The sequence below is a fragment of the Nicotiana sylvestris genome, chromosome 1 (assembly GCF_000393655.2).
Source record: "Nicotiana sylvestris chromosome 1, ASM39365v2, whole genome shotgun sequence".
NCBI classification, from domain to species: Eukaryota; Viridiplantae; Streptophyta; class Magnoliopsida; order Solanales; family Solanaceae; genus Nicotiana; species Nicotiana sylvestris.
This window is the reverse complement of record NC_091057.1, coordinates 78,383,134-78,396,797: the sequence shown is the minus strand read 5'-3', so window position 1 is coordinate 78,396,797 and position 13,664 is coordinate 78,383,134. Positions and strand designations below refer to the sequence as shown.

Genomic DNA, 13,664 nt, shown 5'->3' with positions numbered 1-13,664 from the left:
CACAGCGGTACTTAGTAAGTGTCAAGCCTAACCTCGGTCGAGTAGTGACGAGGAAGGTCAGCGCCCTACAGAGATTAAATAAAATATAAGGTATGACAGAATAAGATAAGTAGTACAATTGAAAGCTAACAGTAAGAATCTAATACAGGATAATAAGGAAGACAGTAACTGGAACAGAGACAAAAATAGTCACCAGGAAATACCACTCTTCACAAGGATAATAATCGGGGATCTCTCAGTATCACAAGGATCTCTTACTACCCTCAATATATGCCAGGGATCTTTTGGTATACCGACGATTTCTTGGTATCCTCAATATACGTGCTAGGGATCTCTCGGTATCTTGCACCTCAGCTCAATTCATAAATACGTGCAGGGGATCTCCTAGGATGCCGTCCCGCAATCCCAAAGTAAAAAACACAGCAACAACACAAAGAATACTCAATTAAGCTCAATTTCGTACCAAGTAAAACAAGTAATTCTAACCTATCATGCTTCACATAATACAACTAAGGCAGTTTAAGCAAATAAGTTATTAAGTCGATTAAACACGCTTTTTCTAAGCTAACAGCAGGCTTAAATATTAAGTAGAGTAAGCAGGAAAGGAAAACACAATTAAAGCTACTTTAGTGAAAATAGGTTTTTCAACAATTAGCACAAGTACGCACTCGTCACCTTACATACCAGGCATTTCAATTACCACAATACCAAATCCTAAAGGGAATGTCCCCCACACAAGGTTAGGCAAGCCACTTACCTAAAACTAGCTCAAATCAATCTGAAACCACGCTCTTGCCACGAGTACTCGACTCCAAATGGCCCAAATCTATTCAATTCAATTTCATAATGTAAATAACACTTCAAGTAACTGATACTACAAAGAAATTCTAAGCTAATACGCAAAATTAGGTAAAATAACCAAAACTCTCCTCGGGAGAAATCGGGTAATATTTACATTTTCAGAATCCTCACTCTCCCACGAACTCAGCCATACCAAAAGTACCAAAATCCAAGGTCATATTCCTAATCAAAAGCCGAATTTTAGGTCTAAGAACTTTCTTCCAACTTTTCCCCCAATTTTCATCTCCAGTCCAAAATTAAATGATAAAACTAATAATAGATTGATGGAATATAACTAGAAAGGGTTAAAGAATTATTACCCAATGATTTCTCTTCAACTTCCTCCCAAAATCGCCCTCTCCCAAGCTCCAATTTGATTTTTCTATGTTTTAAAACTAAACCCTCGAAATTCCTATTTTCTTACCAGTGAAACCGCATTTGCGGTCCTGGAACCGCACCTGTGGTCCCGTTTCTGCGGAGCCAAGTTCGCATCTACGACTTTTCATTAAAGGAGGATTTTCCACACCTGCGACTACCTTACCGCAAATGCGGAGCCGCTTCTGTGGTGCCCTGACTGCATGTGCGGTCAACTCCCTTTTTACCTTAAACCACTTATGCGGTTGCTCGACCACTTCTGCGGCCTCGCACTTGTGGTACCCAAGCCACAGGTGCGGTTATGACAATAGACTTAAAGTTTTAGCTGAAACTTTCAACTCCAAACCTTTCCGTCAAACATCCAAAATCATCCCGAGGCCCCTGGGACCTCAACCAAAAGCACGATCAAGTCATATACCACTATCCAAACTTATACCAATCCTTAGAACACCTAAAATAACATCAAAACGATGAATCAACCATGAAATCAAGCCTAAGAACTCCAAAACTCTAAATTTACGCTTTCGATCAAAAAGTCTATGAACCTCGTTCAAATGACATAAAATTTTGCACACACATCACATTCAACACTATGGAGCTACTCTAACTTCCGGAATTTCATCACGACCCTTGGATCAAAATCTCACTAACGAACCGGAAACTTCGAAATTCGACTTTTGGCATTTCAAGCCTAAATTAGCTACGGACCTCCAATACACAATCCGAACATGCCCCTAAGTCTGAAATCACCCAACGGAGCTAACGGAACTATCGAAAGTCCATTCTGAGTTTGTCTTCATACTGTTCTGACTACGTTCAAATTTTCCAAAACTTAAGTTCTCATTAACGGACCAAGTATCCCAAAACTCTCCGAAATTCAAAATCGAACATACTGGCAAATCAAAATAGCAGAAATAAATACGGGGAAAGCAGTTAATAGGGGATCGGGGCATTAATTCTTAAGACGACCGGCCGGGTCGTCATACTATATATATTCCTTATATGTTATCCCACTTCTTGTTGATGCCCTTATATGTGTGACACGGTTTGATCTTAGTACTAGGAGATGTGAATATTTGAGACATGAGCGTTTAATGACTATGTTTGGGCCATATAGCTGATTTAGTATTGATTATGAGGTGATGCGTATGTCAGGCTCCATATTGTACTGAGTGGTATTGATTGCGAGGTGGTGCGTGCTCCAGGCCCCATATTGCGCCAAGTAATATTGATTGTTGGCTTATATCCGGTCAGTGCTTGGGCAAGGACCCGCGCCTTCGGATTCAGGAATTAACCGTGGGCACATGCACAGGGTCATGTATGTGATTGGGTGAGGGACTTATATTAGGCACCCGTACAATACTGAGTATTGTTATGCGTGGGATTAAAGAAAATTTTGCCATGCACTATACATGTATTGAGATTCGATATACTTGATTTTAACTACGATACTGTTGATTTTGACATGTATACTTGTCATGCAGGTGATTGTGTTCTTCCCTCATGTTTATACGTACTTAATGCATCTATTTAATGCGTTGAACTTGAAAACACAATTAAATTGTTAAAACCATATTTAGATGATATCTGTGGAGAATCTATGTTTTAACAGATATTCTTGAAAAGTATGCTCATTTCTTCTCTTAATTTCAAAAGGTCTGAACTTGATATTATGTAAGATATCTTTCCTTTTGCCATTATTATATTATTATTTGCTATTGGTATTAAATATTGGACATTGTCAAGCTCGTCACTACTTTCAGTTCGAGGTTAGGCTTATTACTTATTGAGTATATGGGATCGGTTATATTCATACTGTACTCTACACTTTATGTACATATTCTGGTACTATTGAGAGGGGTGACTACTAGAGTGGGGCACCGATATCAGCTTTGAACGATTTCGAGGTAGTTGTTGTTCCATTCAGGCTTTGAAGCCCCTTTTCTCTTTGTTTATGTTATTATTGTTCTATCTTTTAGACAATTCTATAGTTAGGAATTAGATTTTGTATTTTTAATATTGTTGTGCTCATATACTCGTTGACACCAAATCATCATGTGATGCTTTTAGTTGTATTATTGCTTTGACTTCAGTTGCTTATGATTATTCAACTGTTGAAACTATTTATTTATGTTATTTATGTTTGTACCTGCTTCTGAATGTTGGATTGCCTAACAAGTAGTGTTAGACGTCATCACAGCTTTGGTGGGATTTGGGATCGTGACAGGTAGTACTTTACAAAGTTGAGCTTATTTTACTCTTAATGATTCCATAGACTTAATGTAGTTTATGTGCAAATAAACTTGATGGAATTACCTACATGAGTGTAAAGGTGTTATTGCCTTTTAGGAAACACTTTGGACGCCTTTCTAGAGCGCTCGTAAGACTTAAGGTGTATGCATGATCATAAAAGCACTTTTATGAGTATTGCGGAGTTTGCATAAAATTAATTAAGGCTATAATATGTGTTGTGGTGTCTCAACTAAAGTCTATTCAATGCAATAGCACGTTACTTTGTAGACGTTGGTTGATGTCTCACTTCACTACGTGTCAATTAAAATAGAATATATTGACGCTTAAGTAGATATTCCTTCCTCTACCCAGAATTGTTTCTATTCTGATCTTTTCTTTTGGATTAGTGGGGGTTGTTGGTATTATTACAAATAGTTGGTAATGCAAAGTCAAAGATTTCTTTGTGGGTCTTTTTTTTTCCTTTCTTGTTTGTCTTATTTGAAAGACAAGCATCACATATGGATTAGTATCACATAAGGATTAGGAAGAACTCTCTTTTCCTCTTTATATTAAGTTGTTTTTTATTGGGCTTGTAAAGAGCTAGTAAAATAGAGTGGTCTTGCACACATGAGAAATTGAGCTTGAAGGTAAAATTGGATGATTTGTCCCCCCCACCCACCCACCCCACACACACATGAGATATACATGAGGCCCCATTCAAATCTGATTTTACTAAAATTACTTTGAACATTTTGAGCCTACCAGAAATATGTTTAAATATATGCTTACCAAAATATATCTCTGTTAATTTTCCTTGAATAAATTTTACAATAGTTGGAGTTTAATTTTTATAACAGCTGAGTTTATTGCTACATATTAGTCCCCTGATTAATCTTATCTTCGGTAATAGTCCAGCAACTTGAATATATAAGCTTCCCTCTTTAAGGATTAGCAGCGTATCAAATGAAAGACAAACATATTCCTCTCATCCTCTCTAAAGTTGTTCTTATCAATTTTATTTTTCTGGACAATTTTGTTTATGCAAACTTCAAATTTCCAGTCACAAGTGCACGTGTTTGCAAGTGTTGTAAAATCTTTGGGAGCGATCGATTTTAACGATTTACACCCTAATCGGATCGAAATCACTTTCAAAATAGTGGCTTGTGCGACGACGCAACGTTAATGCGATACGTTATTTTCTATTTTCCTTATTCGTGTCAATATTGTCATATATTTTACCAACAGTTTTCTGCCATTTGATATGAGATATTTTCTTTTAGAAAAAATTACTATATTTAGTAGTTTAAGATCATTTGATGACTACATCTAAATATGAGAGGATAGTGATCATCTAACTTTCTATCTAACTTTCTATTCGCATAGTAATTATTTGATTACTACATCTATTCGCACTGTGTTAATTGGACAGAACAACAACAACAACAACAACAACAACAACAACAACAACAACAACGACCCAGTATAATCTCACAAGTGGGGTCTGGGGAGGGTAATATGTACGCAGACCTTACCCCTACCCCGAAGGGTAGAGAGGCTGTTTCCAGGAGACCCTCGGCTCAAAAAAGCAATAGGAGATGATATATTAGTACCATAAAAATGCATAATAAATATAACAACAATATATAAGAGATATGAAATACAGAATACGAAATACGAAATACGAAATAGATGGCTGGTATAGCACAACTAGAAGGTAAAGCCCTGCATCAATAGAAGACCAATGACATTCCTAGTCTAACTCCTAACTGGATAGTCTCACTCTATTGTGCTGTAGAAATATTCACACTCTCCCATAACCTACAACCTTAATGCTCGACCTCCATAATTCCCTATCAAGGGCCATGTCCTCAGTAATCCTAAGTCGCGCCATGTCCTGTCTGATCACCTCTCCCCAATACTTCTTAGGTCGTCCTCTACCTCTCCGCGTGCCCACTACAGCCAGTCGCTCACACCTCCTCACCGGTGCATCAGTGCTCCTCCTCTGAATGTGCCCGAACCATCTGAGTCTTACTTCCCGCATCTTGTCCTCCATGGGGGCCACACCCACCTTCTCTCGAATATCTTCATTCCTAATCTTATCCATCCTTGTATGCCCGCACATCCACCTCAACATCCTCATCTCTGCTACTTTCATCTTCTGGATGTGTGAGTTCTTTACCGGCCAACATTCAGTTCCATATAACATGGCAGGCCTAACCACTGCTCTATAAAACTTACCTTTTAGTAACGGTGGCACTTTCTTGTCACACAAGACTCCCGACGCTAACCTCCACTTCATCCACCCCACCCCTATACGGTGTGTGACATCCTCGTCAATCTCCCCGATCCCCTGAATAACCGATCCAAGGTACTTGAAACTACCTCTCTTGGGAATGACTTGAGAGTCAAGCCTCACTTCAACTCCCGCTTCCGTCGGCTCAACTCCAAATTTGCACTCGAGGTATTCCGTCTTCGTCCTACTCAACTTGAAACCTTTAGACTCAAGAGCATGTCTCCAAATCTCTAGCCTCTCGTTGACGCCGCCTCTTGTCTCGTCAATTAGAATAATGTCATCAGCAAATAGCATGCACCATGGAACCTCCCCTTGAATATGATGAGTCAGTGCATCCATCACCAGGGCAAATAGGAATGGGCTGAGCGCAGACCCTTGGTGCAACCCCGTAATAACTGGAAAGTGTTCAGAGTCGCCTCCTACTGTCCTAACCCGAGTCTTAGCTCCATCATACATGTCTTTAATCACCCTAATATAGTTACTCGGGACCCCTTTATCCTCTAAGCAGCTCCATAAGACCTTCCTAGGAACCTTATCGTACGCTTTCTCCAGATCAATAAACACCATGTGGAGATCCTTCTTCTTATCTCTGTACTGTTCCACCATCCTCCTAATAAGGTGGATAGCTTCTGTGGTAGATCGTCCCGGCATGAACCCGAACTGGTTGTCTGAAATAGACACCGTCCTTCGCACTCTCATTTCTACCACTCTCTCCCAAACTTTCATGGTATGACTTAGTAATTTGATGCCCCTATAGTTGTTACAGCTCTGGACATCACCTTTGTTCTTATACAACGGGACCATTGTACTCCACCTCCACTCTTCAGGCATTCTATTAGTCTTGAATATAACACTAAACAATGCAGTAAGCCATTCCAAGCCTGCTCTACCCACACACCTCCACAGTTCAACCGGAATTTCGTCTGGCCCGGTAGCTCTGCCCCTTCTCATCTTACGCATTGCCTCCATGACTTCATCGATCTCAATGTCCCTACAATTACTTAATTCATGGTGACTGTCGGCATTCCTCGATTCCCCAAGTATAATATCCTGATCCCCTTCTTCACTTAGAAGTTTATGAAAGTAGGTCTGCCACCTCCTCTTAATCTGGTCATCTCCCATCAAAACTTTGCCGTCATCATCTTTTATGCACCTCACTTGGTCCAGATCCCGAGTTGTCCTCTCTCTCGCCTTAGCGAGTCGGAATAACTTCTTCTCCCCACCTTTGTTCCTTAGTTCCTCATACAGACGAGCAAAAGCTGTCGTCTTAGCCTCCGTCACTGCCATCTTCGCCTCCTTCCTAGCTACCTTATACCTTTGACTGTTCTCTCTCTTCTCCTCCTCGTTAGTGCTCCCTACTAACCGTAGGTAAGCCACCTTCTTTGCTTCCACTTTACCTTGGACAACTGCATTCCACCACCAATCTCCTTTGTGGCCACCATTGTGGCCCGTAGATATCCCTAACACCTCTCTCGCCGCCTTTCTTATACAGTCCGCCGTCGTCGACCACATTGTGTTTGCGTCCCCACTACTTCTCCAAGCTCCCATTGCCGATAACCTTCCTTCCAACTCTTTAGCTTTATCCTTAGTTAAGGCACCCCACCTAATCCCGGGGCGTCCTTGTACTAACCTCTTCTTCCTCCTTATCCTAATACAAATGTCCATCACCAAAAGCCTATGCTGCGTTGAGAGGGTCTCACCTGGGATAACCTTGCAGTCCTCGCACAACCTTCTGTCGCATCTCCTGAGGAGGAGATAGTCAATCTGAGTCTTCGCCACCGAACTTTGGTAAGTAACCAAATGTTCATCCCGCTTCGTAAAACTCGAGTTTGCAATGACTAGATCGAAAGCCTTGGCAAAGTCCAACAGCGCAATGCCCCCTCCGTTCTGCTCTCCGAAACCAAATCTGCCATGCACCTCAGTGTACCCACCTGCAGATAACCCAATATGACCATTGAAATCTCCTCCTATGAATAACCTCTCAGAAGGCGGTATACTACGAACAATCTCATCCAACCCCTCCCAAAAGTGCCTTTTAATATCCTCATCCAAGCCTGTTTGTGGTGCGTACGCGCTAACGACATTTAAAGTGCCCTCACCCACCACCAACTATTAATTGGACAGAACCTTACAAGAAATTCCCTTTTCGAATGACCAATTGAACAACCACAAGTAATTTAACTATTTGTTTGCCACTTAAAACGGATAATAATTAAATTTGTACGTGATTTAAAGGATACGTGATTTAATTTAACACAAATAATCAAAAAGCAGTAAGTAATTAAAATAAAATGAGATAAAATGATCAAACCAAATATGGCGAAGTAATTAAGCCTTGCGTTAGGCTTAAATGCTAACAATCGGTTTCAGTCGAGCCCTCGAGATAGAGCTCGGTTCCAACTAAATGGATGAACAACTGAAGAATACTTAAACAATTGCTAAAAGCCAAAGTCTACTTTATTGCTTTGCTATGGATACCAACAGTCTATAAAAAAAAAGAGTTCTCCTCTTTATATAGTAGAGGAGTTTTAACGCTAATACAAATCTAAATAAGGTAAAAATCTTTTCTTCCGTTTCTCCCACGAAAATATGATATGTAGCCAACATCGAGCATGATCCGTGATGCAATATCCGAGTGATGGAGCATATTTTGGCTCCCCAATTTGTCTCATTTAACCATCTTTCTTTTGCCCTCGATTATTCATCTCACTCGAGCTTGACTTTTTTCGGGTTTGGCCATGCACGAGACCCGTTGTATCGTCCGTCTGTCCGTCCTTGGTTCCGATCCATTGGTACCTTCAGTTTCACTCGAGCCAGTGACAAGTAATGTCGTTTCTCGTTCTACAACGGGAAATCGAGGGTAACTCTATCCTCGATTTTACCTGTAAATAGATAATCCTTTCACTTCTCGGAGAGCACATTATAGGAGCGATAAGAAGTGACTAATTGAACCTGGCTCCTTCACTGGCACATCATGAGCAAGCTGACAAACCCAAACATCACATTAGTCATGTTTCTCTGATTTTGAACACGCATCAGTCGTCGGTTGATCACCCCCGACAATTACCAAAATTGAAACGTCTCGCAATCATTACTCTTTCCCTATAAAAGCTCCAGTTTTCTATTTTCACCTTTTTACTTTCTGACCGCGAACTTCCTTAAGTTACTCTCAAGTTTCTCATATCTTCATCTGTTCATCTATCCTTCAAATCTTCATAACATGTTCTTAATATCTTCATATTGTTACATCCCATACTTTTGTATGTTGGATTTGTTGTAAGATAATTGACATAAGTTTAAGGAAAAGATTATTTTCGAGGTTATCAGCAATTATGCTATTTGTAACGAGTGATAAGTAAAGTTGTGGAGGTCAGATGGTAAACGAATCGAAGCAAATGAGTTTCGTAGAAGTTTGATATTTTGGGATAAAAAAAAGGGTCCAAGCTATAATTTCCCACATTTATATACTAATTCTATACCACATGACCATGATAGTAGCTAGGGTATATGAAGTAGGTTAAAAGTGATTAGTATTTAAGTGAAATGAGATCCATAAATTAATTATATGCGTAGATGGCTAAACGGAAGATTGTAGTGTAAGACTAAAAATTAATTAGGATTATTGAACAAGTAGTATGTGGACATAAGTCATGTGGGATGTGGGCAAGTGGAAGTAAGTATTATACAACCATATATGCAAAAAATATGTAGTATCATCATGTAATGAAAGGTTGACCTAGGGATGACACGTGTAAAGAGAAAAAGGTTACTTTAGACTTTATACCACTTTCTTGGCTTTAATGAAGGCAAACAACTATGTTGAAATGGTAACTTATATTTATATAGCTGCAACGTAAGATAATTTATTGATATAGCAGCAAGGACACTTGCCTTTTTAAGGAAGTAAAATGCAATTTTTCACAAGATCAATATACGGGTTTTGCGCACCACCTCGATCTCGTTATTCTATTTTAATGCGTTGGTTAATCTGTGCTTTCTTCAATGTGAAGTAAGGTGGAATAAGAGTATTTCTTGGAAAATAAAGTAAGAATTTTCCTCTCCTTGGTATTTAAATTCATCTAGGCCATAGCTAAATTGTGGAATGGGAATTATGGAGTTAATAGCGAGAAATCGTATTTTAATGTTGTTGTTGTTCTATCGATTATCCGGTAATTTTCTAAGTTTTATTGTGACTGGAAATTGTTGGAGTAACTTGATTATACAATTGGTGTAGGTATTGATATGTATTTTGAAGGAAAGAAAAGATTGTAGAAGTATGGTTGATAATCATAGCCGAGCTTTCCACTCGTTGTATCATTATTTGGTTGTAAAATGTGTCATAGGAATTCCTATTTGTGTTGTTGTATTATCTTACCTATGGCATGCTTGAGGGAATAATAAAAATAGGGGAAATACTATCCATTTCATTGTAGGATATGTTATCTTCTATTATGTGATTAAGAGAATTGTTCATACGATTGACAATAGTATTATTCTTGTTATCGTATAGATCGTGAAGTGGATTCGAGGTGAGATCTTGGGCCAGTGGGCTAAGATATGTTAAGGCTAATCCTTCATTCTTTTGGCACGATCCAAGTAATAAAACATAAACGTAATGCTATTTCATAAGTGGTTCTACTCTTAGTAGTTAAGGATGTCTTTGTTATTCCTTATTTTAAAATGATATTCAAAGCATGCCTAAGTATATTCCTAAGTTTCTATTGAGGCATTCAATAAAGATGTTTATATTCATAATGTAGTGTTATATGCAACTCCATTTATCATCGAGCGACAGCCGGTTGGGCCGTTATGCATTTATCACCGTGCTACAGCCAGTCTGGCAGCCATGCATTTAACGTCGTACTACGGTCGGTCGGACAGTCATGCATTTACCATCAATCTACGAGTGGTTGGGCAGTCATATATTTACCATCGTGCTACGGCCGGTCGGGCAGTTACTACTAATAAATGGGGCAGTCATGGTACGGTATTGATAATAGTTCCAATGAGAGGCACTAAATATATAAGTATAATTAGTGTGCATATACGGTGACACTTCAGAGGGATCATGTTGTTTCTTATAGCTCTATCATTAATGTTGACTTATTAATAGGTTACAAGTACTCTGGTTACAAGTACTTTACTTTATATTTTGATTATCTAACAAACTTACTATACATAACCAGATAAAAACCTGTTACACATTTACAAGACCTCAAGATCACAAGATCCCAGGATGGGATTCAGCGGAGAATATGATTTAACTCTTCAGAAGTGGAAGGAACAACTGAGGGACCAGGTCCCTATCAGTTTCTTAGGAGACTACACAAAGTCAACTTTCCAGCTGGAAAATTGTTGTCTGCACACGCTACTGTGCAGAACAGTTTTGTAGTCAACTTTCCAGGGAAGACTTTTTACCTACCTTGCTTGCATAATTGTAAGTGAGGTCACACATGTATATATGCATGCAATGGAGGCAAAACAAACACTTGAACATTTGACAAGCTCATTAACGTGACTATCCAGAAAGCAATTTTCAAGTGCTTCAAGAATAAAAAACAAAACAACTACGGACCAGTTCCCACATAAAGTAATTGTATGTCCTTAAACCAGTATGTTTGAGTCTTGGCTAGAGTTAGTGTTGTAAAATCTTTGTAATAGAGTTATTACAAAGTGGCTTGTAATAGAGTATTACAAGTTAGTGAGGGAATAAGAGGTGAATTCCTAGGTTGCATAGATTGTAATCTAAAAGCTGCTCAGTAGTGAAGTTGATATCCTACAAGGGTAGGTTGTGGTTTTTAATCCCGTTGAGCAGGTAATTTTCTACGTAAAATTCCTCTTACCATTTAATTATAGCTCTCTGTGTGTGTACTGTTGGACCTGATAGAGAACATGGTTCTCTATAGAGTTTGGTGGACCCTTATATTATATTAATTGGTATTAGAGCCGGTTATTTCAATTAGGTTAATAATTAGAAAGGATCATCATGGCTACTCCTCCAAACGTCGAAAAAGGCCAGTCTACGTACAGACCACCTAGGTTCAATGGACAGTATTATGGATGGTGGAAAACTAGAATGCATGACTTTATCATGGCTAAAGATTCTGAGATATGGGATGTCATATGTGATGGACCATTTATTCCTACCAAAAACCTTGGCGACCCACTAGTAGCCATTCCCAAGACATGGAAAGAATTCAATGATGCTGATACCATAAAGAAGAACTTTCGTGCTGAGAAAATTCTGGTATGTGGTATTGGACCGGATGAATACAATAGGAGATCAGCATGTCAGTCAGCCAAAGAAATTTTGGAAACCCTACAGACAGCTCATGAAGGAACAACACAGGTCAAGCAATCCAAAATCGACATGCTCACAATTGAATACGAGCTCTTCAGGATGCTACACAATGAATCTGTCCAAGAAATGCATACCCAGTTCACCTCCATCATCAATGAGATTCACTCCCTTGATGAAACTATACCAAGAAACAAGTTGGTTAGAAAGATCCTAAGCGTGCTACCCAGTTCTTGGGAAAGCAAAGTGAATACCATTACAAAGGCAGAGGACTTGCAGGAGCTAACTATTGATGAACTTGTTGTCAATCTAAAAACATATGAGATGAAAAAGAAGAAAGACAGTGAAAGAAGAGAGCCCAAGAAGGAGAAGAACCTGGTCCTCAAAACAGAAAACTATGAGTCAAGTGGTGAAGATGGTGATATGGCATACCTAACAAGAATATTCCAGAAAATGGTTCACAAGAATGGAGGCATTCCAAAAAAAGGGAAGTTCTAGCAAGCCAAAGAATTATGATCTCTATCATAAATGTGGTAGTCCAGGACATTTCATCAAGGACTGCCCTCTCCTAAAGCAGGATCAGTACAAGATCCACTCAAACAAAGCAGCCAAAAGGAACCTGGTTCTTGACATACGCTTCAATAGAAAAAATGTCGCTGACAATGTTGTGAGACAAGCTCTTGCTATATGGGGAGATTTATTAATCGAATCTGCAGAAGATGATGAACCAGGAAATAGCTCTATGATGGCAGTAGAAAGTGAATCAACCGAGTATGATTCAAGTTTTTCTTTGATGGCCCAGTCTGATGATGAAGATGACGATGATGATGAGGTAAATTTTCTGGATGTTCAAAGAAATCTGAAATCTTATTCTCCTAAGAAACTCATGTCTTTGGAAAATGTGCTAATCGATGCTTATCATAGTCTTGTAAATGACAGATATGTCTTAACAGTTGAATTAGGAGAAGCAGAACAGTCAAGAGATGACCTAGTAATAATTGCAGTCGATCTGAGAGAGTCAATTGAGAACCCGAATAAAGAAAGAAATGTCTTAAAGAAAAGGATTGAAAATGTAGAACAAGAAAGAGATGATCTTCTAGTGGTAGTAATGGACTTGAAGTTGGGAAACCCACAATGGAAAGTAGGGATGAAAATTATCATAAAGGAAAGGGAGTTTCAAGCGAGGCACAAACTAAGCTTGAAAATGAGCTAAAGATAGTGCAGTTTAGTCTGTGTGTTGAACTTGAGAAAAACAAACAACTTCAGGAAGACCTAGTAGAGTGAAGAGTGATCTTGATAAATCACTCAAGTGGACCTGGTCCTCTGATTCTATCACTGCCATGTACTCCAACAATGGAGGAAACAGGCAGGGGATTGGGTTTCAAAGGGAAAAGATCCCTTACAACCCTTATAGGAAGTACACTACTATACCTGACAATTGGCTTTGCACCCACTGCGGTAACAATGGACAACTTAAAGAAAACTGTAAGGCCATATGTCAGTCATAGTAGAAAAACAAAGCCTTTGCTGAAAAAGTAACTACTAGTAGAGAACCTGGTCCCTCATTTAAAAAACACATAATGCCTGCATGGACCAAAAGATCCCTTATTCACCCCTTTACTCATT

At 39.1% G+C, this 13,664-nt stretch overlaps 1 protein-coding gene across 1 annotated transcript; it reads left to right on the top strand.

Annotated features, from left to right (window-relative positions):
• Positions 1-11,726: 11,726 nt before the first annotated feature.
• Positions 11,727-13,251, top strand: LOC104215471 (uncharacterized). The gene is made up of 2 exons (XM_070149653.1): positions 11,727-12,510; positions 12,581-13,251. The coding sequence occupies exons 1-2, from the start codon at positions 11,727-11,729 to the stop codon at positions 13,249-13,251; spliced, it is 1,455 nt and encodes a 484-aa protein (XP_070005754.1).
• The last annotated feature ends 413 nt before the right edge of the window (positions 13,252-13,664 follow it).